At 42.4% G+C, this 23,334-nt stretch overlaps 1 protein-coding gene across 1 annotated transcript in view; it reads right to left on the minus strand.

Moving 5' to 3' along the window:
- The window catches only part of nav2a (neuron navigator 2a), a 121,441-nt gene extending 100,954 nt beyond the window's left edge, over positions 1-20,487 (minus strand). Inside the window, exon 1 of the mRNA XM_044355734.1 lies at positions 19,503-20,487. Within this exon, the coding sequence (XP_044211669.1) occupies positions 19,503-19,721 (219 nt within the window). The 5' untranslated portion in view covers positions 19,722-20,487. The remainder of the gene's footprint in view (positions 1-19,502) is intronic.
- Between the last annotated feature and the right edge of the window lie 2,847 nt (positions 20,488-23,334).

The raw sequence follows: 23,334 nt of genomic DNA on the forward strand, positions 1-23,334 counted from the left end.
CATAGGCCTGTGAGTACATTTCTCATCTTATCCTGTTGTTTACATCTCTCACGCATGCTCGCTCAATTTCCTCGCTGTCACTGTCTGAGGCTGTCAATCGAGCTATCAGCTGTTCACGTCTATCCAATAGCGAAGCAGCACACCTCCATTGTTAGCCTATCATCTTGCTGCTGTCTTTTTAAATATGTTTCTCTCTCTCTCTCTGCCTTTAGTGCGTTCATGCTGCTACACACACGCCCCTCTACTCCCCCATCACCGCCTTGTATTCGCAGATCCATCAGTTTTCATCAACCTCTTCAGCCTTATCAGTCTCTGTAGAAATCATCAGCCACCACCAGTGTCTGGACTCCATGGGGAGATTTATTATGCTGCTGCTCAGGGCTTATGACCCTCAATTAAAAATCTCCCTGTAGAGTCTAAGTGCCAAAGACTCTCTTGACCGAGACTTAATTATCAATATATCTTCTGTAATAATAAACAATTATCTCCCCTGTTTGAAATGGAACCTGTGTAGCTTCGTAATAAATGTGTTATTTTATCTGAATACAAATGTACCTTGATAACTGTAATTAAGCATGTCAAGCAGACAACATACTGTATGTTTGTGTTACAACTGATACACTTAATATCTGTGTTTTTAAACACAGTGTGGGAATTTTTCAGGCACCACCTCATTGCTCAAAGATAACATTTTTGGCAGTTTTTCTGTTTAGACAATCTGCAATAGCTCAGAGGTAGGAATGAAAGTAGAAGGTGTAGCTGCTCGCTTAGATTGTGTTGTGAAGTAACATATGATGATTGCTACATTTCCAAGAATTACCAACTCCCTAAACTCTATTTTAAAACTTTATCAATTGGCAAACTGTCAGATCCTAATGGGGTTGTTATGACCTTGTTCCACAGATCTTATATCGTCTTATAGTTTGTTTTGTTTGTTTCCACTGTAGCCTCACAGCAGAAATAATCGTTCTGACCACCAGGACGACGTGGGACGACCTTTTAGGCAGCAGGGCCAACCTACAATGGTGCACTCCCTCCATAAAGCTATGTCTTGTGCTGTACTGGCTCAACATATATGTTTTTATCCAGGTGACTAGACAGAAAGCACCATTTTTAAAGTCTTAATTTGCACATAGTGACCCCCACAGCTCACTGTCGCCCCCTGTGGCCAAGACAGATGGTATGAATGGAATGGATTCCCCCTCCTGGATGTGGACAGAGTTTCTAACGCTGACTGACACTTTAATGTCCTCTCTCTGACAGAACTGGTGCTGTACATTACAGCAGGTACCCCCCCCCCCCCCCCCCCCCCCCCCCCCCCCCCCCACACACACACACACACACTGACAAACATGAAACATAAGTCCACACAGGAGGTCTCAGATCTCCCTCGTAGGGCTGTACTACTCATTGAAACCAGCCAACCAGTCATCCTATGCCATCTAGTAATTTAACATTTACCAGTGAAATGATTTGCAACAGTACTGCCCTACTCCGTTTTCATACGCCGACGTAAATTCACACCTATGAATTTCCCAGAACAAACCCAACACCACATGCCTCTGAGCAGCTTCACTGAGAAAACTCAACACACTCTAGCGCCCTGCTAAAGGACATCAGCATTCATGACCTGGATCTGATGTGAAAACACCTCCATCAGACTGTTTGATGCTTGAAGAGCCCTGGTGTGTACAGACTTTATAACAGGGGAACGGTGAAAATAATAAGAGACTGTTTGCAACATTAGGTTTAGTAAACTTTCACGCCAAGCACCGCAGTGTTACTTAAGCTCACAATAAAGACATTAAAGCCAACCTAATAGGGACTTTTAAGTCAACCAGCAGGGTACGTGATTTTGATGTTGGGGCTAAAATGAAGCATGGAAATATGATAGGGCTCAGATGTCCTGTTTAAATAAAGGTTGGAAAAACACTTTGGCAATCATGTCAGAGAAAAACAGGCAGGGGCTGTTTCCCCCCTGCCCACTCTGCACATGGCACTGCTTACGAGGCCTAAAATATCATCATCATCATTTATGCGGGAATGCTTGCCAACCCTGAACATACAAAGATCCCAGTATGGCTTTGAACTTCTCATTGCCATCAAGTTAGCTACGGAAACTAGTTTAATTCTTCATGAAGTGCCTCCACAGTGTGTGACTACCAGCACACGGCCCAAAATATCAACTCTTCTGAATACAGTTTTGCTTGTTAAGGGTGTTCTGAGCTTTTATAAATGATCAAACATCCCTTAAATTTCTCAGCCCACAGTTGTTGTAGTGTCTTAAGGTGAAGAGTAGCTTAGGGTATATTTTACCAACCTTAAGACTGGGGTTTAGAGCAGTATACAACCATCAGATATTCTTGTTGACAAGCCCTTTTGCTGCCTGACCGTGCTGCATCTCATTGATAAGAGCTCAGTAACTCTCTCCGCTGCTGCAGGCTGAGGGTGACATGTGGCAACACATCCCCTCTGACCCAGCCTGGGTCGGCTAGCAGATGGCTGGTGGGAAAATGATGGATGGACTGAAGGATACACTTACACAATAATCTGAGAGAAGGATGCAGGGAGGGGAAGGAGAGGTAGATAGGTGTGACGGGTGATAGTCTCCCACTTATCACAGGATGTGTTTCATTCTGTCACACCTAACATGTAGAATTAATGCATCAACTGGCTTCAGATGCAGGAAACCCTCTCAGTTTAAATAAGTAAACAGTGGGTGAAGGGAATCATAGTCTCCTGCACAGTTTTTGCTGAACACTAGCAAACAGATGGCTTCTGAGAAATCAGTGTCCCAGGTCTGTATGATATGACAACAGTGGACTGCAGTCTGCTGTGCCAGCTGCTGTGCTGCTGTGATGCTTTATATGGGACACAATGACTCCAGCTCTGAGCTCTAACACGGGCATTTTCAATGGGTGCAATATTTTAAATTGCTCTGAGGCATCCTGGAGGCCAAGTTGGTTAAAGTATATGTATTTGATGCATGACATCCCACCTCCCTCCTAATATTCACCATCTGTTAATAAAGGTAGAAGCACCTTTGCACAATCAACATCCGGGCTGGATACAGGCACTGATCTACTCACTGGATTTAATTCAGCTGCATTGGATTCCTGAAGAGTCAATCAGTTAAACACCAATGCAACATCTACACTTACTTTTTTGTAGGTGCCAGTTTGGGGCCGCTATTGATTACATGCTTAGTTGGGTCAAACACACTTTCTCTTTCTTTTTCTTTTAGTGAAATTGTTCGATGCAAACTGGAGACCATTACTAAAATGTTTAACATAAAACAAGACACGCAGCACTCATCGAGGGGAAGGAACAAGAAAAGCCTGTAAAAAATCAATCTTGGGATTGTAATTATACTGGAGCATCCGATTGAAAATGACAAATAATTGAAGATCGCATGACCATAGAAAGGATAACAGATGGCCAGGAAGCAAGAGAAAATGGATGATAATTTGATTTGATCAAGGATATTATATATTTATTAAAAAAATCAACATCTAGCAAGAAAATGTGCTATGAATGTCTCCTTTCCCTGCTTCATCACAACTCTCTTTAAAGACTTTCCCAACCATCTTTATTAACTAGGTAAACTGTGTTTGGTGCAGTTAGACGTCTGTCAGGTTATCGAGGGAAGAGACAGCAAGATAGAGGAGAGTTATGGAAACTGACGCATACACTAGACAAGTAGAGAGAGCTTGAGAGACAGCAAGAGTGATGGTGTTAGAAATTAATTCAGACTGTATACACATGAGCTGCATATTCTTCAAACACTTGCCATCTCCTTACTCTCTCCTCTCCATCACCACTGCGGCACTGAGCTGCTGTTTCTTCTCTCTGCCCCCAGCAGGATGCAACCATGGATGTTTTTTGGTCTGTGGGGCCTCTGGCAGCTACTTTCCCCCCTCTGTTCTCTGTTGTACACACACAGGCCTCTCAAGTGGCTTTAGCCCGCAGAAAGCTGGAACGGGCCAGCTCTAAATGAGCCCTCATGTCTCTGCTTGCTCTCTGTTTGGCACATGAAAGACATGTGGCTTGTGAGGCATAGAGGCCACACCAGGCACATGGTAGACAAAACGACTTGGCCTGAACTCTGCAGTTTAGAGTATGGGAAACATCCATCGGAAAGCCAAGAGACTGTGTGCATGTGTGGTTATCTACACATGTGATATATAACCTGATTTAAAAAAAAAAAATCACAGTTGATGGATGGAAGAGCTTCACCCTCGAAATTAAACATCTGCAACTTCAGTGTCTTCATGACGGTCGAGGGCACCATCTACCTGTGACAATTCCAAAATATTCTAATCCAGAATATGTTAATATTGAATCATGAATACACAATGTCTAAATCCCTTAAATTGGTCTTTTGGTCACTGCACAGATGTCTGCCATGCAAAATCTGATCAGGACGAATCTTACGACATGAAGCCTGATGCACATGACAGCACAGCAGCTCAGCAGCTCAGCAAGACTTATTTAAGTGGATTTAGCTTGTTAGCATCACTATATGAGTTAACAAGCCATTCGCAGTGATACGTAGAGCTGATTTTCCTGCTGAGTAAATTCTCAGACAGCTGCCTTTCGCTCCTTAAAAATCAGCTTCTTATTCTCCAGGTATAATACAGAGCCAGCGCAGGTCTGCACACTATAATGTAACCTGAAAGTATAGTGGGCAACATCCATAATGCAGCGACTTATTTCGTTCTGAGCTGCACAGCTCTATACTATCATTGCTTTTTTTGTGTCTGGAAAAATTTGAGGTACTGGATTAGAGATCTAAAAAAGTCTAAGAACTCCAGTCAAGACAGGTAATTGGATTGAACCGTCTTCAGATGTTGTACCACCTGAACAGTTGACATGAACCCTTATACAAAAACTGCTCTGTCCATCAGGACATCCACAAATTAACTGATAAGCAAATAAAAAGTCACATGCATGCTGTGGCTAATGTGTGCAGTGAGAGTCTGTCAAGGCTACTGGGTCAATATTTGTTTGGAACTCACACATATACACAATACAAAGACACATTGTGTACCACAAGGTACACCATGACAACTATGTTCCATAAATAAAAACAATTATGGTTCCACCAATCCTTTTTTTCTCTGCCCTGTGTATGCTGGCATGCCTTTGAGCAGAATTAAACATATAAATCACGCGTTTTGATTTATGCTCCATAGGTCGCATGTTGACATAAGGACCATGACCATCAAATAATCAATAGACCTGTATTAGAACAGAGAGGATTATGGACATTGACTGCACTTCATAATAAAAAGGAAGGTCATTTTAATTTCTGGAAGTGTGTGCACATGTTCAAGTGTGCATGCCTGTAATCCCTTTGTCATTCTTGCTCTCTCTCTCTCTCTCTCTCTCTCTCACACACACACACACACACACACACACACACACACACAAACACACACACACACACTCTGACCCCGTGGCCCACTAGCCTCCTGTCAGTCAAGCTGTGTGGAGGTTAGCAGTGTGTAATTAAACTAGCCTTCTTATCAGCTCATCACTAGATTCTGGTAATAACCTCCTCTGCTTCCATCTCCCCTTCCTCTGTGGGCTCATAGCAGATCCAGATAAGGAGCATGGCTGAAAAAAAAAAAATAGAGAGACACCGAGAAAGACAGGGACAAAAGAAAGAGAGAGAGAGAGAGAGAGAGTGTCCCATCCACCTATGTTATGTGTAAACTCAGTAGGGTGCTCATTATACAAAATGACTTATTAAATCTGCTGCTTCCTACTCTTATCACATACATCAGCTATTACAAAGATCTTTTTTTCTCATTTATTTGCACCACATGACCTCTCTGCACCTGACCGGCCCCGTTTTTTATCACAGTGTCCCAGATCCTGTTGAATATTTACCATCTTTGTAGCATTGTACTTCTATGACAACAAACAGTGGGCAACAAAGCGGAACAAAAGGCTGTCATTTTCTTATAAATGCTTGAAAGGAGAATACACACACACACACTCTCTCTCTCTCTCTCTCTCACTCACACACACACAAATGTGCTGTGAAACTCTGGTTCAAGTCCTTGCTAAGCCTATTTTAACTTTCCATGCAGACATCAAAGTGAAGCCAGTATCAGGTGAGGGGAAAACCGGGATGCACGCCTTCAGCACTTTCCTCTGATATTAAAACGACCGCCGCTAATCCATTGCGTGCCTGCAATCCAACACCGCAGCTACTGTAAGGCTTTGGGGTGATGAGACAAGCATTTCTACTGATACATAAACACACACAGTGGGAAAAAAAAAAAAAATCAAAGTGAAACATGTCCCGAAGCTGCAGCGTCAGGAAAGAAAGGCGAGATAAAGATGTAAACACTCTATCGATGAAAACTGTCAACAACAGTAAAAAAGAGCCTGTAGGGCTGTGATTTTTTATTTTATATGCATGACTGTGAATTTATATGCAATAAATTTCTTCAACTGTCCCCTTGCTATTGACCTTTGTGATGACCTGGAAGTAATCAGCCTACCAGTTTCATGGTGAAGTTGTTCTGCTCCCAGCGGCACAGCATCAAACTCATGTTGCTTCTTGCAGCCTCCTTCTTCAGAGACACCTGCCTCACATCGAGGAGGACTGCTGGTTGGCCAGCCGGGCCCAAATATAAGCCATCAGAATCTGATCTAAACCAAACTGGACCCAACAGAGCTGCAGAGCTCAGTCTGAGACCGGAGGAATACGGAAAAATGCAAAAATCCACAGGGTAAATAAATCCAAGGAGCAGGTTGCAGGTTTGACAAATAAACTCTGAATGAGTGCACCATGTAGATCCGGAGGAGATGATGGAGGTGCTGCTTGGTCGAGCCCAAGCAGGTCTCTGTGCGCCTGAGGGGGGGGGGGAGAGCTCAGCGCCTGCAGCTTCTCTCCACCCACTCTGGGACACGGAGGAGGGAAAAATAAACGCAGGAGGCGAAAGGCAAGAGGAGCTCTGCGGCCTCTGCTGCCGCTCTGACAGGGAGCCAAACCAAACGCACTGAGAGAAGGAGGAGGAGGAGGAGGAGGAGGAGGAGGAGGAGGAGGAGGGGTGGATTCCCTGTTCCCCTCTTTCCCTCCTCCTCCTCCTCCAAGGACGCCCACGGCAACACATTGTGCTATTGCTCTTCAATGGACCATCGGTCATATGGGGTGGAGAAAGAAAGAGAAAAGGACAGACCTCTTAACCTCATACCACCCCTCCTCCTCCCGGTAGTCGATCCACTCACCCCTCCCCTCCTCTTCCCCATGACAAAAAAAAGTGAAGAAAAAGGACAAAAAAAAAAAAAAAGATATGATCAGTGCACCCTTGATAACAGTGCAGAGACTACATTATGGGCAGTAGAGAGCTCAGAGGCCAAACCACGCAGAACTCAACACCAACTGTCTATTTTCTATTTATTATTTCTTTAACCAGACCCTCTGCTGTATGTTAAAAAAAGCCAAGTTTTATTTTCCCCGACCAGAGACGGAGCGGTCCGGTCTCTGATCAGCCGTCACCCACAACACACTGCAGCAGCTGCGTGTGTGTATTTATGTGCACGTGTACAGAGGGTACATAACCTAAGCATTTTGTATGTGTGAGTGTGTGTGTAACCGAGTCCACAGCACAGGATGCCCTCCGTTTGAGCGTGTTCCAACCCCCTGTGCACACACACCCCGCCACCGACCACAAATTACAAGCTGAATTTGAATTTTGGGAAAGGCCCAAGATTTACAGAAAGTTCCCACAGTAGGGGGATGCTTGATCACTTCCAGCAGGCCAAACAAAAATGCTTTAAGCTTTGTGAAACAATAATACCGAAGTCGTGTATACAGTATAAAGTAATGACCAATAATATTTTCACAGAAATAAATGTCCATTTTGCTTCTCTATTGCCAAATACTAAAACACAACACAGATGCAACTTATAGCCGGTCCCTGACAGCTTTTACACCCAGTGCCTGGTGGGGCGTTTTATGTTTCAAGTTTGTGTAAAATCTAAAAAACGAACATTTACGGCTGAAATGCACCACAAACTGCAAGTCAAAGTGTTAATCTGTTACTTCTCAGCCTGCAAGCTAAATCAGCATGTGCGTATACTCAAGGATAATGCTAACATGCTGATGTTTAGCATAGGTATGTTCACCATGTTGGCCATCTTAATTAGCATGTTAGCATGCTAATATTTGCTAATTAACACTAAACAAAAAGTACAGCTCAGGCTGTTGGGAATGTTATTAGTTTTGCCGGCTGGGGACATTTGCCGTAGTGTTGAACTGATGGGAGACATGAATGTCTGTACAAAATTTCATGGTAATACATCCAATAGATGGCAAGACATTCCACAGAAAGTTAACATATGGTGTTGCAAACAAACAACAAAAGTCACTGGGATTAATCTGCTGGGTACATTGGATATCTGTACCAAATTTCAAGGCAATCCATCTGATAGTTGGAGACACATTTCACAGGAAAAACAATAAATTCAACCTTCTATGTGCTACAAGAGAAGTCATGGGGTCACCGAAGTCAGTGAGCTTCATCCTCTGAAGACCATGAATGTATGTACAGAATTTCATGGTAATACATCCAAGAATTGGCAAGACATTCCACAAAAGTGACTGGGATTAATCTGCTGGGTACACTGGATATCTACCAAATTTCAAGGCAATCAATTTAATAGTTGGCAAAACATTTCACAAGACAATCTTCTCTGGGCTACAGGAAAAGTCATGTGGTCACCAAAGTCAGTAAGTTTCATCCTCTGAAGACCATGAATGTATGTACAGAATTTCATGACCATTCACCCAATAGCTTTTGAGATATTTCAGTTCAGATCAAAGCTCCTTAGAGCCACAGAGCTAGTGTGCACTGCATCCATGAGTGACAAACTACAGATGGAAACCAAACAATATAAAGATATGAATTTTGCAGATTACTATTAGAAACTTTACTTTTTTTAAACGGCAACTACTACAGCACATGCATGACGTCTTCTATATTGTATTTCATCAAGTTACTGTAACCCACAAAGGAAACCCATCTACTCAGCCTTCCACACCACTGAAACATCAGTCCCCCATTGCTCCTAAAGCAGCATTGATTTAATGACATTCTGGCTCTACAACCAGATACTATATGTCAGCATTTAGAGCTTGTGTTTAACAGTTTTAGTACAGGCCTTCAACAAGCTCATTAAGTGCAGCCGCAGTAAATGGGCTGAGTATGGTTCCTTTCACAGTCCCAGATAAACCTCAATGTGTTTGGGACAAAGGGGGGATAACCCCGCCGTGGAGGGGCCTTTGTTTTGGGGGACCCCCACCTCTGAGCTCTAGAGGCTGGGGAGGAAGGTTGGGGTGTTGATAAGGGGGGGTGGGATGGCCCTGCTGCCTGGCTGTTGTGTTCTGGGTGAGAGTAAAGGGGGGGGGGGGGTGAGGGACATATGGACATGCTGGGGGTAGAGAGACACGCACAAAAGCAATTGGACAGGGTCCACTGTGGAGGTAATGGTAGACTGACTACTTTATTTGTCTTTTTATTGACTTCCTCTCTTTTATATCACATATTTACCTTCACATAATGTGGTATGGTATGACGTTGATGTCAAAGGTTGGTACATACACAGAATGACATGCTTGTGTTAATCTAATTTAAACTGTAGCAAAGAAAACAGAACATCTACTGTCACATTTGTGAAGTTAGACAGTTTCAATAGAGTCATCTGGACATATGGAGAGCATCTCTAACCACAGTGCATATGCCATTTTCACCACACTTCATCATGCCAATGGATGTAACACTGATGTTATTAATAATAACCACAGAGGATTTGACATCAGAAATGTTATTAAAAAATTTTCATAAGCCACTGTGTTGGCTGTGGACATCAGTTACGCAGCTTTTTGATGAGTCCCTGGACTGAAGGCAGCTAAGTGCAGAGAAAAAACACACACATCACATTCTACTTCTTGAATTCATTACTTGAAAGAAATCACACAACTTTCATCAAAAGGTACAAGGAAAGCATGAGAAAATTAATCTATGAATTTCTGTTATCCACACTCAACATAATAATGAGAGAGACATAATGTTAATCAATCTAATCAGTCTATTGGTCTATTTTGATAATTGATTAATCGGTTTGAGTCATTCTAAAAGAAAAAACACTAAAATTCCAGTTTCTTAAATGTGAATATTTTCTGGCTTCCTTAGTGTTCTTGATAGTAAACTGAATATCTTGGGGTTATAGACTGCTGGTCGGGACAAAATAAGACATTTTTCGTTGCGTCTTGAGAAACGGTGTTCAACATTTTTCACATCTAGAAAATAATCGACAGATGAATCTATAATGAAACAATCGCCAAAACTGACATTTAAGTTATTTAGTATTAAACTTTATAACTGATTACAACACTTTGAATACCGAATGCCTTCTGGGCCTGGTTACCATGGTTACCAGCTTTGACCACTTCACCCACAAAACAACATCTGAATGCACAGCGGTGAGCTCTGTCACGTTTCCCCACTAACCGCAGTGGAAAGGTTTTCATCAGCGGTAATGACATTAATGCTTAGAGCACATGGCCAATATGTGATTTTTAATTATATTTATGTGTTTGTCTTGTATGCAATGCACCGATATGTGTGTGTGTGTGTGTGTGTATGATGCTGCGTCAGAGATGGAGAGACTTGCTGTGTTTAAAATCACTGTGTGGCTTTGTGAATGGCAGATTTACAGCCCTATTGTGGGATTCAACACTTATCAGGGAAGCTTAGACACTCCCTGTATCAACAGAGTGAGCGGAGACATGCGGAACACACACACACACACACACACACACACACACACACACACACACACACACACACTTAGTGTCATTGTGGTGCCATCCAGGTTGAAATCTGCAGAATAAAAACTGCTTGAAAAAACTCCCTGAAGCTGCAGAAGAACAGAGCTGAACGGAGAGATGTGAAATTCCACTCTGTCATATTTTCTCATCGACTCAGCGCTGACAGAAAGCCAAGAAATATTTCATACGGTAGCTGTATTTATGTCTGTTTACTCTAAACAGTCACATCGATCTCAGAGCAGAGCTGAGAATCAACTAAACCTCTGCAGCTGGAAACACAGTATGAACCATTAAATATACGGTGCTATATTATGGAATTATACGGTGATCTGCAGTCCATGGAAGTTATAAAAACCTATACAGAGAAAGTAGTTAAATGGATGATGTACTGTGGAGTGTAAGAGCCCCAGTAGAGTCAATTCATTCATTGAATGATCTTGATACAATCAGGATATCATCAAGTTCAAATGATTTATGTTATGGCAAACTATTTAATCATACTGACTTCAACTGAAAGTTTTTTTCAACCTGTTTTGGGTTTTTTTTTGGTAGTTTTAACCATCATTATTAGATATGAGATCATTTTACTCACCAATGTAATTGCTGACATCTGGGGATGCTGCAACATTGCTTACAGGGCAGGAGTAGTTTAACAACACAAAGGTTGTAAACAAAGCCCTGGTTGAACCTAATTATCTACTGTAATCCAAATTATTTAAAGATGGAAAATGAAGGAGTGCAAACCTGGTGTCCATTACAACTGTCTACAGCCTTGGAAAACTGTGTGCATGCAAAACTATGATTCATAGCAGATTTTCTTCCACTTCTAAATAAAAGATTTAGGTAAAAAACCTGCAGCTTGTTTACAACATGTCAAATTATCTGACCACCACCACCACCACTGCCGCTGCTGCTGCTGCTGCTGCTGCTGCTCGCCCGTTCTAGAAATGTCGCCATGACCCCAGATCTCAGCGATGAGGACGTTTACAAGAAGCGGCCAAACCAACAAAATTATGACCTAGATTAACAAAAAAAAAGCTCCAGCTCTTGATACCTGATGCACATTTTCCTGTTGCGTTTTTCATCCTTACGAGATTTCCCAAACCGAAGCTCTGCCAATCGCAATAGAGCAGAGCAGGAAACACACAAACTCTGTGTCCTGTACGCTCAGGGTCTGAACGCCGGAGTGGGGAACACTTTTGTGCCGTGTAACATGAGAGCAGAGCAACCGTTATTTTTGGAGCAGTTGTTTTTAAAAGCATCAGTTACCCTTTTATTTTTGACATGAAATTAGCCAGATTGTGCTACAGCTTCAACTTAAAATGTGATCAGAAGCTTAAAAGTAATTCTGGATCCTGCTGCGTCTCAGGCAGTATGTACAGCATGTCCATGTAATCTGCTGTGCATCAGTCTGTATCTCTGATCTTAATAAATTCCCCTTTACTGTAACTATATTTACATCTTTCTCATTTTGATTTATTGCATCAAAATCCTGGACGACCAACTGACGTCACTGGTTCTCCGCTGGCTCCGCAGAGGTTGTCCAACCAGCCTCTCTACCCTTGGTGACCCTGGGCACGGGCCTCTGGGGAGGGTGACTTCAGCCCCCGTTGACCTCTACCTCCTGGCCTCTCCTCCTTTTTCCACACTGCCTCCTGTTTCCAGACAGAGATGGAGCTGATTGTGTTAGTCTAACCGCCTCTCTGCAGCGTCGATTCCCCCGTGGGGAGCCGCTCACAATGACCTGTTTGTCTGCGACCAACAGGCTCCCTGTGACAACTAATGCAAGGAAAGCAGAGAAGGAGAGAAACCGAAGGGAGGAGGGCACCTTGGGGGGAGATCAATGTAAGGACGTTGACTCAGGAGAAGCAGATGCTTGGCCTTAATTAATATGGTTATGTCCTCAGCCATGACTTCACACAGGAAGGCGAGGGGACAACTGCACAGGAAGTGGAATCTGATCGAGACACATTAGGCAGAGATGAGGTCATTACGACCGGAGCCAACTGCCATATGATCATCTATACCCTTAAAAAAAGTGGGCAGGCAAATATTAGCAAATGTTCACCTTTCGGTTTCTTATATTTCAACTGAAGATAAAGAAGAAAATAATCAATAAAACCCCAAATCTTGACATTGAAATCTTTCTAAACTCTAAACAGAAATCAGATATTTTATAGCTAAGGCTTTCTTGAGGCCAAGAAAATGTGAATTGAATGTTTTTATTTTTTTAATCTTTAAATTCAAAGGGTCATTCATATCACTACTTGGCAGTTCCCTGACCTTCACTTCACATATTGAGCTTTCTGACTCAAAGAAATGTTAAGTAAACAAAAAAAAAAAAAAATCATAGAAAGCAAAGACAATCTCGCTCAACAGTTGACAGATAAAAGTGTCTTGGGAACATCTAATAGCTGCAGAAGCCCCGTTCAGTTGGAAATTCACTCCCACACCAAGAAAAAAATGACAACAGTTGTTCACATATCATGAAATCATCCTTGAACAAACTACAACAAGACCCAAAACTCTCCCTGAAGTAAATCTGAGTCTAGAAACCACAAATTTCCCGCCATTTACAAATGATCCAACAGGAAACACTGCACCAGCCCTGTGTCTTTTGAGGTTTTTTCATGCTGAAAAGCTGTTCAGGTAGCTGCTGGGGGGGAGAAGTTGCCTCTTCATCCTCAGATAAAGGCCACAGACTTCAAGCCGGCTCCTATCTCATCATCTGACTATGCCTGTTTGTGAAGCCTCTTCTGGTATCCAATCCATCAGGCCGTTTCGCTCCGGCCCGATGAATCTGCGGGACGACCGTCACCTCCTTCAAGAACACAGAGGCGTGTTGTCGCTCTTATCAACAGCAGCGTGGGCTTCCTCCTGCCCGACACTGATAGTAAAACATGTGTGGTCACTGTTGGGTGAAACCCCTCTTATCTCCAAAGTGTCACCTTTTCAGGAACTATGGAAAACAGCCTTAATTTCAGCTCGAGAAAAACAGATCTTTTGATGATTTCTGATTTGGAAATGAGGTATTCACATGACAAAAGTGAAAGATATAAGCCGAATCCACAAGGATCACTCACGAGACCTAACAAGACATGTCCCTTGTTCCTGTGCTCTTTGTCTGCAGTCTGTAAAAACCTCCGTTATTCCTTTGAACAATGAACTCTTCAACAATGAATTACTAAAACATCCATTAAATCTGGCTTTAACTTGCAGCACCTCCTGAGGAGACATATGTATATGTGTGGCCCTTTGTCATGGTAATGGAAAAAAACAACAGTATAGTCACTCAGACCCCCCCCACCCGATCTGTCCTCCTCTGGGAGGAGAGACATTAGCAATCCAATGCAGCACGACGGCGCTCCGCCTTTCACTCTCACCTGCTGGGTCGGGTCTTCAGGAGACTCAAGCTGGACGTAAAGCCATAAAAAACAGACATTATTGCCTTTCACAGGATGCTGGGGAGGAGGGGAGAGGCTCAGGAGATGAGAACGATCTCCTCTGGGGTCAAGTGAAATGAATTTTTAAAAGGCTGATGCTGATACTGACATTTGCAGACTGAAGTTTTTGATATTAAATATGTTGCACCATTATTCAACACTGAAAGCTCAAACTATTTAGTGTTTTTGCTTCTCTAGAAGTGAGTGTCAGGTTTGAAAAGTCTCCAAAACAGCATTGTGGACATCATGAGACAGTAGAACTCTCTACTGTACGCAGGGATGCCACTAGAGATTATCGTCATCATCAATTTATCTCTCAATTACTTCAGTTAAGGTAACTGTTTAGTCTATAAAATGTCAAGTGACCAAAAAATGCCTCTCATGAGCTCCCAGAGCCGAAGCTCTTCAGTTTGCTTTTGTCCAACCAGCAGCCCAACACTCAGAGACAAGCTGTTCAATTTACACCGAAATAATAGAAATGAAAAGCAGCAAATCCTCACACTGCAGGAGCTGGAACCAGCGTATGTTTAGAGACATTGTTGTCAACTAATTGCTTCATTACGCCGGCGGTTTTGTATGTTTCAGCCCTTTCACAACAAATCATTTATTCTTCACTACTTAACATGTTGCTGTGTTTAACAAGTTTGCATGTTCTTTTACATACTGTTCCAGCAATCAATCTGCTTTCCTTACATTTCCATATGATATGAAAATCTCTCGGCAGACTCTTGACACTTGTTTGACTTTGTAATCAATCGCAGCGAACATCAAGTCTGCACTGTTTTTTGTCAGTGTTGCATGTACTTTATAGTTATGAGGTAATGCTGTGCAGACTTTTCAAATCAATCTGCGATTAATAATGTAACACTATTGAAATGAATGCAGAGTTGATGTTCACTGACATGGATTACACAGCTCGAGAGTATAGTCGATTTTCATATTGTACAGAAATATAAAGTATAAAAATAAAAAGAACATCAGCAAAGATGTAAAGCAAACATGATTTGTAGTTAAAGCCTACAAACATACTGCTGAAGCAATTATATCTGATCAATATTAGAGGAAAACATGTTCTATTAAACTAAGAATTCAAAGTCACACAAACATGTTTTAAAAAATGATATAAATTAATAACCAGCCAACAAAAGAAAATGTCTTTCCCAGTTTTCCTTCCTTGTTTTCACCAAACTAATATCAGAGTTTAATCTCTTTCCTCAATCAAGCAATAGTTTGCCATTAAGGGTCATCTCATTAACTTCTGAATCCACAATATTTAATTAGTTCACCGAGTATGTAGGTTCATGGTCAAACCTATTCCCTGAATGAAATTACACCCAATTTAAATAATTCAAATTAGGGAAACCGTAATCTCAGGCAATTACACATCTTCAGGAAGATGAATTAATGGATCTCTGTGTCACTGATGCGTCAAACACACAGCGGTGATATAACAGCAGTGATTTAATATCCCAGCTAACTCTCTCCTGGCTGAGGGGACTGTCTAAATCCTGGTTTATTTACTAGGAGATCATCTCAGTAAATATGAGCCGCGGCGGCCGGTGACCCTCTTCGGCGGTCCCTCTATGTTTTTATGAGACTGTGATTCAGCTTCCAGGCCTGAGATGAGCCTTCATAATGATCCTCATAAAGCCCGTCTTTACACAGAGCCTGACTTAAGCCTTTATCTGGAGAGATACTTATTAAGATAGGAGCTCCTTATCTCACCGGCACACAGACAAATCTTTCTCTGTGGCTGTGTGTTCATGTGTGTGTGTGTGAGTGAGCATGTGACTGTGTGTGTGTGTGTGTGTGTGTGTGTGCGTTCTACATGACTTATAAAGGGTAACGCGGGCTCTGTGTAGTATCAGAATTTATTTTTCAGGGTCTCCTGCTTGGTTTGAATGTTTTCAAAGCTGCAGCTGAGAATTAATGAGCTGGCAACAATTTAGATTATAAAAAAAAAATTAGAGTGATGTAGAAAAAGGGAGAAAAAATAGGGAATGAGAAAAAGAAGATGGCTGAGGATAAAACTGAGGCATTAATTATGAATAGAGAAGCAGAAGATCTTGAATGACTTGCACACACACACACACACATACACACAAACACACACACACACATTGTGTTTGTGAATGGAAAAGGGATGCAGAGCAAAAATCAACCACTAGAGGGCAGCAGAGTATCTGTGCAAGGCTTTACTCGCAGCACCGTATGGTTTTAAGGTTAAAGGTCGAGATAGCTTGTCATTTCATATGATTTCACACACAAGAAGGAACAACAACAACAACAACAACAACACACAAACACACAAACCAAAACAACAACAATTTCAAATACCATTCACACATTTCCAGACTATCACCTTCACATCAGTTTCTGCAGATTGTGCCAGGTTTCACACACACAAACACACACAAACACACACACACACACACACACACAGAGTACACAGTGCTGTTCTCTTCGCTGCTGTGTGTGTGTGAACGCTGTCTGGATGTTTCTGTCTGCCTCCTCCTCCTCCTCTCCCCTCCTGCTGTCCTCGTTGCATTATGGATTAACTCTTTGTTACAGGTGTACACAACATGTTTGTGTGTTTAGTGCCAACTGGGCCATCCAGCCGGGTGTTTGCGAGCAGCACGAGCCTCGGCTACACTTTGCCAGAACTCCACTAATCCCTCAGATAACTGCTGACATGTTCTGTTAGTTGTTATCTGTGTTCAATGCGTTTTGTTGTTCAGTGTTTTCGTGCTTTTATTTTACTGCAAATATGCACTGTTTTGCTGTTTTGCTAGCCTGTGTTATATACTTTTTATGAATATTTCCTAATTCCCTTACTCTTCTTCCTTAAGCAGTGTTGTTTTAATTTTCGTAAAGAAATGTCCAATAAAAATAAATTCCGACTGTGACAGAGATAGTAAGAGCAAGAGGCCAAGTTTTCCCACTCGAGTAATGATTCGAATCTCAACCCACTCACATGACTGTACCGGATCGAGGTCTATTTATTGCTACTGTGGGTGCTAAAATTGATCTCTCTGTTTCATCTGTGATGGAATTTTCTAGCAGTGTGATTGTTGAAAGTTGGTGCAAAAAAATGGCAGCTCCGGAGAGAAGCCCTGACTCTCTGAACAATGAAAAATGACATATCGGATTGTTGAAACCTTTTATGCATCAAACTCCACTGTAGCTGCTGGAAAAATCTGGATGGGACGTCACTTCATCTATATTTGATCAGAAGAATTTTTTTTTTTTTTTTTCTTACTGAGAAAGGTTAATAACCCCAAACAATGTTTAGAAATTGGGATGCAATATCCAATACCCAATCATCTCCATGGGCACTCCATGATGGTGTCATTGCATTTCACTTATTTTATCTTTTTTTTTTTTTTTATTGTAATGTCTTTACTTTCACATCTGTCATCATCTGTGTTTATTCATTTTTATTCTCAAGCACTTTGGATCTACATGTAAGAAATGTGCTTATAAATGAAGTTGTGTTATTATTATTTCATTGTCAACAGTGGAATTAACCTATTTTACTTTCACTGTAATGCTTTGTGTGGATGATCTGCAATAACTGAAGCAGATGAGCACAAATACCTGCAGCTCAGGTATAAGCAAACTTGTCATTTTTGTTTACTGATTTTGGGAATGCTGTCAAAAATCTTTGTGAAAGGTTCCTGGCAACCACCTCAAGTGTAAATTTGATTTCTCCCTTTTTTTGTTAACAAAAAAAAAAGGAAATCTGCTCCCTTTAGTCATCACAAAAGTCTTGCACAGCAAATTAGATGTTGTGAGCAGCAGTAGTTTACTATCTGTTTGAAAATGACTCGCAATTGTCACTTCATAAATCAAACCTGATCCTGACAACATATTTTTTCTTAGCAATCATGCCTCAAAAAAATGAGTGCATACACTCGCTCATAACTCACGGCAACAATAAAACAGCAGCTGTAAGGTGATTCTCTCGTCTAAACATTCAGGAAGCGCCCACACAGTCGAGTTGATGGATTTCAATACTGCGATAGTCACATAAACGCCGCCGGTCAGGAAGGTCAAGGGTTAACCCGGCCGAGAGTGAAGAGGCTGCTTCATCAGCACCACGGGGATGGAGAGAGGGAGAGAAAGAAGGATGACGAGAGAGAGAGAGAGAGAAAGAGAGAGAGAGAGAGAGAGAAAGTCATAGAAAGTAGGTCAGTGAGAAAACGTGATTAGCCATCAGACAAACGACACCAGCAGCGGACGCGTGCCCAGTCAGACCAGCGCTGGGCTCCCCTATCTCCTCCTCACGCGATCACCATCGCGCCGGATTCAGATTTGTCTCCTAAACAACAACAGTGTGCTTGACGCCTCAATGTCTCTGAGTAACGCTTACAGTAAAGACAGGTTGCCAAGCATGCACTTGCTGGCTCACTAATACACACACACACACGCACACGCACGCACACACACACAGACACCTCCTTCCCCTCGCTGCCTTACAAGGCTTTGGAGCGATCCCTCTTGCCGTTGCAGCCGTTTGCATGGGGTTGCTAAGTGCAGCCAATATTTCACAAACACAGCAAAACAGTCATCCTGATATCCTGCTACTCTGCCGTCCTGGACGGCGGAGACACACAGCCTGCTCCGTCTCCTTCCAGGAACACGCTGGATTTTGGCTGCAGGTTTCCCACAGACAGCATGGTGATACTGATATTCTGCATATTGAATTACAAAAAATAATCAGCTTTCAAGGAGCCACCAGGGCTGAGAGAAAAAGAACTGAGGGGTTAAAACACACATAAACACAACATGAAGTGACTAATGACAACACTGATACTGTTGTGAAAGTTGAAATTCTTTACATTTTTATGCAGAGAGATTCAGCCTTATTGACTTTTCTTCGTAATTTCATTCTTGTTGTTGGACAGGAAAACAGCGTTTAGACCGTAATGAATGAAAAGTGAAGTCATCACTAATGATTTAGTGACAGAGGATGCCTTATCCAGCAGCTCTCTGGCTGAACTAGACCACATATTGTACCTCACACAGCTGCACAGCTTGTTTGAGTGGGTAACAGCCTACATTCATTGGAAAGTGGTTGTACTGAGTGATAAGTCGTAGTAAACAGAACTTAGGTGGACAGTAATCTAACATAGTCCTCAATGATCTAACGCTAAGAACGGCAGCAAAGATTAGAGTGGATTTATGTGAGTATAGTGTTACATCCTGACCTGAGTGTTTCTCCTGGCCTCTAACCCTGGCGTGGGGCTTCTCTGGGGTCCTGAGCCCGCCTGTTGGCCCAGCGAGGGGATGTGGGTCTTGAGCGGTGTCGGGGACAGAGCCAGAGCTGATGGTCTGCTGGGATTCTGGGGGATTGGCAGGGCACTGTGCACCGGTTTGGGTTTGGGGAGTCCCGACTTCATCTTTGAACCCACCAGGATGGCTGGCATCTTCTCCCTGGCCGGCTGATGACTGCACGCTCCCCTCCCTCTCGCACCGAGATGGAAATCCCGCTACCGGTCGTCTTTGATCTCACACACACATATATGATCCAGCTACTTCTGTGAATGTGGAGGTGTTACCAGATTTAAAGAATCGCACGTGTGGTTTGCGTGTACAGCACCTGAGCTGCCACTCGTGTTGAAGTAATGTGTGTAATCTGTGGGTGTCTGGGTCTTGGCTGCTCCTGCTGGATCTCAGCAGGGGGGCGGTAGGGGGGGGCTGAGCTGAGCTCCCCAACATGCAGCAGAGGGGTTTAAAACCCACCGATCCCACCTGTTTCCTGGAACCAAGTAGTTTCAGCTCCTTATTTCATGTAGAGAATATCAAATCCTTTTTCTGAGTGTGAGTGAAAAGAGATGTGTGTCCAGATGGAAATGCAAAAAAAAAAAAAAAAAACCCCACGCTGCAAAGTCAACCACGTCAAGGAAGGAAAATCAAAAATCCCACTTCACACCAGGAGGAATCCCCCAGTTGCCTGGTGGCAGAGCGAATGTCCCCTTGCATTTCTTTCCAGCACAGAGCGAGTGTCAGCGTTTGGCCACAGGATCACTTGAAGCAGAGCGGTCGGTCTTGCACAGAGTCCTGTTAATTACACCATCGCTACAGTCAGGATGACAGGAGGAAAGACTCCGTCGAGGAGAGGAGACAAGCGAACAAGCGAGTCCGTGAGAGATGGAGAGAGAGAGAAAAAAAAATAAAAAGGCAGAGGCGAACGCTCGCTTCAGTGACTGCTCAGCCTGTGACTACACAGCCTGAGACGCACTGCACTCTGCTGCCTCTCTCCCTCTCTCTTCCTCTCTCTCTCTCTCTCTGTCTCTCTCTCTCTCTCTCTCTCTCTCTGGTAAGTCGCGGTTAGCAGCAGGTGTGGCTTAGATCAGGACTGACATATGTGGAGAACAGCTCAACACATCTACTCAGTATGCTCCTCCAGCCTGCTTCTTTCTTCCACTGTGGTCTTATTTTCCTTTTCCTTACAAAATGTTCATCTAATAAGCTATTTTAATCTGATCGTTATGAGTTTAAAAATGTTACTCGGGTTTGCCAGCTCAGTGTGAGGCATCACTCCTCCAGTATCCACATGGGTCACATTGTACAGCAAGAAAAATAGAACTGGAAGGAGCAACGACAATAAATTATACCAAGTTTAACATCTAACCCTGATACAACACAGTCTACTGACATGGATCTCAGCTGTCACCAGCAGCTGATGTCACCTCCTAAGGGAGTAAACTACCATCGAATTTCATTGTAGCTGCTGTAATTAAAGGGGCGTTATACATTATCTAAACATAAACAGTAAATGCAAGATTTATAATATGTGACAAATGAGATAAGCACAGTACAATAACATTTATACAAGATTTGTCAGGGAGCATTTTTTTTTCTTTAAGGGTATCTTGTGCAGTGCAGTTGTTTCTCTTTGTGAATGCTTAGTTCTGAATGAATATCTTTTTGTGACTAAGTGACAACAGTTTTTGAAATTGGTCCAGTATTGAGTATTGAGCACTGCAGCCGGCAGCCGCGGAACAGGCTGCAATGTAATCCAACAGGGCAATTGCACCCCGTCAATGTACGTCCGCTATAAGTGCTTTTTTTTGCCACTGATAGGTTCAGATTGTTATTATAAGTGTCTGACAACATAATGGTAAGGATCGTATAGAGAAATAAAACTTTTTTCTTTACCTTTTCTTTTTGTTATTATATTTAATAACTCGCTCGAGGAGAAGTCTCGTTCTGAAATCTCGTTAAAGTTGAGTTGTTGTCGAAATCAGCTAAATATTCAGCCAGATTGTTAATCTATGAGAGATAACACTAAGCTGCACTTTCTGTTCTCCTGGCACTCTCTCTCTCCCCAACTCTGTCATGGCTGAATATTTAGCTGATTTCGATAACAACACAACTTTATCAAGATTTCAGAATAAGACTTCTCCCTGAGCGAGACTTGGTTAGACACAATAACAAACAGACCACATCTCTTCTCTGTACGGTCCTCTTCATAATGATGTCAGACACTTACAATAACAATCTGAATCAGTGGCAAAAACAAGCACTTTTAGTGGATGTGCATTGACGGGGTGCAATTGCCACATTGGAATACATTGCAGCCCGTTTTTCTCTCTCAATATTGGACCAATTCCAAAAATTGTTGTCCCCATTAGACACTTAGACACAAAAAGATGGGAAAATAGGGGCACGAACAATGTTAAGGGGTCAGTAAACTCCATCAGAAGAGCTTGTCAGATCGTTAAACAGCATCTGACACCCCTACACCTTTCCAACATTGGAACTGGTGCGGCTGCATCCGACAACTTTGGTAACTTTCCGAAACCAGCTATCCGGCTTTCATGCCCACTCCACACAGACACTGGCCAGATGTGCGGAGGTGAGAAAGAACTTCTCTCTCAAGCTCTCTTTTCTGCTTTATTGAATGCCTTCAAAGAAAGATTGTCCAAGAGTGTGCGCTGCGTCACATTTGAACAATTCTCGCCCCTCTCTGTGACGGCAAGGTGCGGCCGTTCAGTACAGCTATTTTTACCTTTTGATACAGCCGGGCGATATGTCATACAGATGTTTCAAACATACCCCAGCCATTAAGCTTCATCAGCTTAAATAGCCACATATAAAACACTATAGAGCCTAAAGACACGAGTGTCATCATTAGATTATTGCTATCATAATGCTAAAAACACACACAGAAGGCTTCAAATACCAAGAGCTACGTCTGTCAGTGATCAAAGTAAAGGCTGGGTTGAACTACACTTATTAAACTTCGCTGACCAACTGATGGACAAACGTCTTATTGGTCCATCAGTTGTTTTTGTTGCGCTTCAAGCGCTGCTGCTTCACTGTCAGTGACTGTAACAGATACTGACACTGGAAATGTCGTATTAATAGACTCTCTTCTCTGCATTCTCTCCCTCCTCTGACGCTATTAACTCTCCCCCTTTTTAAATATGAGGATGGCCAATTAGTGGACCAGTGTCAGATCAGCTTGACTCCCAACAGGCTCAGTGAAGGCTGCCGAGGCGTTGAACCAAAGAATAAAGATACAGTAGAATCTGGAAGAGAAGGTTTTACATTTTCTTCTCTTGTTGTCCATCTCCAGTTCATTTAAGAATGTACATATCTTATGTTGTTGTCAATAAGACTTGTAAACATCTTTCTCCCAAGATCAATATAAATTTAAATCCTTGGGACACATTTACACACTGTTTTCTTGAATTAGTTAATTCAAAGTGAAAGCTGTGAACCTTATTATAGTGAGACAAAAGTTAGAGTCTGAAACGTCTTCCAACAGAACCCAAAATAATCATATATATATATGAGAATACCCTTCAGCCCATCATGTTTGGAAAGCCAAGTATAACAAAATAAATGTACGTATCAAATTTAATGGAAATCCACCAATAGTTGTCAAGATATTTCACTCAAAAATCAAAAATGTCAACCTCCTGGTGGCGCTACAGGAAAAGTCAGAAGACCACAAACATCAGGAGGATACATCCTCTAGGAAACATGAACTACCGTGCCAAACTTTGTCCCTGATAGATTAGGATGCAA

This window comes from Thunnus albacares, chromosome 1, assembly GCF_914725855.1.
Source record: "Thunnus albacares chromosome 1, fThuAlb1.1, whole genome shotgun sequence".
Classification (NCBI taxonomy): Eukaryota; Metazoa; Chordata; class Actinopteri; order Scombriformes; family Scombridae; genus Thunnus; species Thunnus albacares.